Source organism: Trichechus manatus, unplaced genomic scaffold (genome assembly GCF_000243295.1).
Source record: "Trichechus manatus latirostris isolate Lorelei unplaced genomic scaffold, TriManLat1.0 scaffold00338, whole genome shotgun sequence".
NCBI classification, from domain to species: Eukaryota; Metazoa; Chordata; class Mammalia; order Sirenia; family Trichechidae; genus Trichechus; species Trichechus manatus.
In genome coordinates, this window is record NW_004444274.1 from 361,949 (window position 1) to 363,607 (window position 1,659).

The 1,659-nt window shown below is 54.6% G+C and overlaps 1 protein-coding gene across 1 annotated transcript in view; it reads right to left on the reverse strand.

Moving 5' to 3' along the window:
* Positions 1-1,659, reverse strand: part of SPTBN4 (spectrin beta, non-erythrocytic 4) — a 97,755-nt gene that overhangs the window by 50,519 nt on the left and 45,577 nt on the right. Inside the window, exon 13 of the mRNA XM_004390866.1 lies at positions 4-221. Within this exon, the coding sequence (XP_004390923.1) occupies positions 4-221 (218 nt within the window). The remainder of the gene's footprint in view (positions 1-3; positions 222-1,659) is intronic.

The window sequence follows — 1,659 nt, forward strand, 5'->3', positions numbered from 1 at the left end:
CGCTGCTCCCGCCGCGCCGCCGCCACTGGAGGCCTCCAGAAGGCGCTCTTTGTCGCGTGCCCAACTCTCGGCCTCCTCCAGCTCCTGCAGCAGTGCCCACAGGCTTCGAGACGCCTCCAGCTCCGCGCGCCGCCGCGCCGCCTGCTCCTGCAGCTCCGCCAGACAGCAGTGAACGTGGTTCACTCGGTTGCAGATGACCTGAGGGTCGCAGGGCTGGTAGCCTGGGCCAAAAGAAGGGGCGGATCTGAAGTTAGGCATGGGCCAGGGCGTGTCCAATAAAAGGTGCTGCAGGCTACCTGCCCGGACCATGGCCGGACTTCATCAGGTACCAGTTCAAGTGTCTCCTCCTCCAGGCAGCCTTCCCTGACTCCCCAAGGCTGCAGCAGGCACCTCTTCTGGACTCTCCCAGGCCTTTCTGCTTTCCGCTTCCTGGTCCCGACCCCTCTGTCTGTGCCCCACCCACCCCAGCCCAAACTCCTCCGCCTGTGCCTCCCTGGTCCCAACCCAGGCCACTCTGCCTGTGCTTCCTTGGTCCTTAATCCTGAATTCCCACAGCTTTAATCCCTCTGGGCTGTCACTGCCTGGTCTGTCTCCCCCATTGGACTGGGAGCCCCACGGAGGTAGGGCTTGGGGCTGTCTCTGTCATGCTGTGTCCCCACCACTGCCCAGCGCTAGGGTGGGGGTGGGGGCCTAGAGCAGTAGCCTAATGACTTATTGGCTGAATGAAGGATGGAAAGTGAGATTCAGAGAATCTCAGAATCTCTATATGTTAGTATAAACTGTTTCCATCAGACCCAATGAAACTGCTCCACCCTTCAGCCATATTTCTGGATTCCCTCTCTCATCCTCTGTAACCTTCTCTAGTAACCCCAGTGATGACCTGAGCTCCTTTTTTCTTCAAATATTCCACCTTCCCCAGATCTCTAGTTTGTGACTACTGTGAAATTCATTTAATGGGTCACAAGCAGTGTTGCTTTCATGGAACAGAAGAGAATGAATGGAAAATACCAGAACGCCACGCAAGAGGTAAGGGGAAGTATTGTTTTATCAAACCTTTGTGTCACGAACCCTGGGCCATGATGTAAATGTATTTCTCACTGGGTCAAGAAAGTGTGAGAGATGCTGCGCTCGATGAGATGGAATGTGGGATTTCTGAAATTCTGGACATTCACTGATGTTGACCCAGTACACGGCATCCAACTAAGTAATGGACTCCCACGTATCCAGACCTTAGTCTGACAGTGCTATTTATTTACTCCTCATAACCATCCTATGAGGCCAATATCCCAATTAGCCCCATTTTACAGATGAAGAAACTGAGGCTCAGAGAGAGGAAGCTGCTTGCCCAGGACCAGCTAAGAAGTGGTGGATCTGGAGGCCACACTCTGGCCCACTCCTCAGGCAGTGCTGCCTGCCATCACCATGACAATGCACACCCCCTGCTCGCCCTGTGTGCTGCTGGTTGTCACTAGGTGTCATGATCTCATAAGGAAAAAATGGAGGGAGCCTCCAGGGACAAACATTTCTAGGTTGAAGGAGAGGGTCCCAACAATCTCCCATGGGGTTGCGATGTGGATGAGAGGGGCTGAGCCAGGATCAGATGAGAGGGGCTGAGCCAGGATCAGATGAGAGGAGGCTGAGCCAGGATCAGATGAGAGG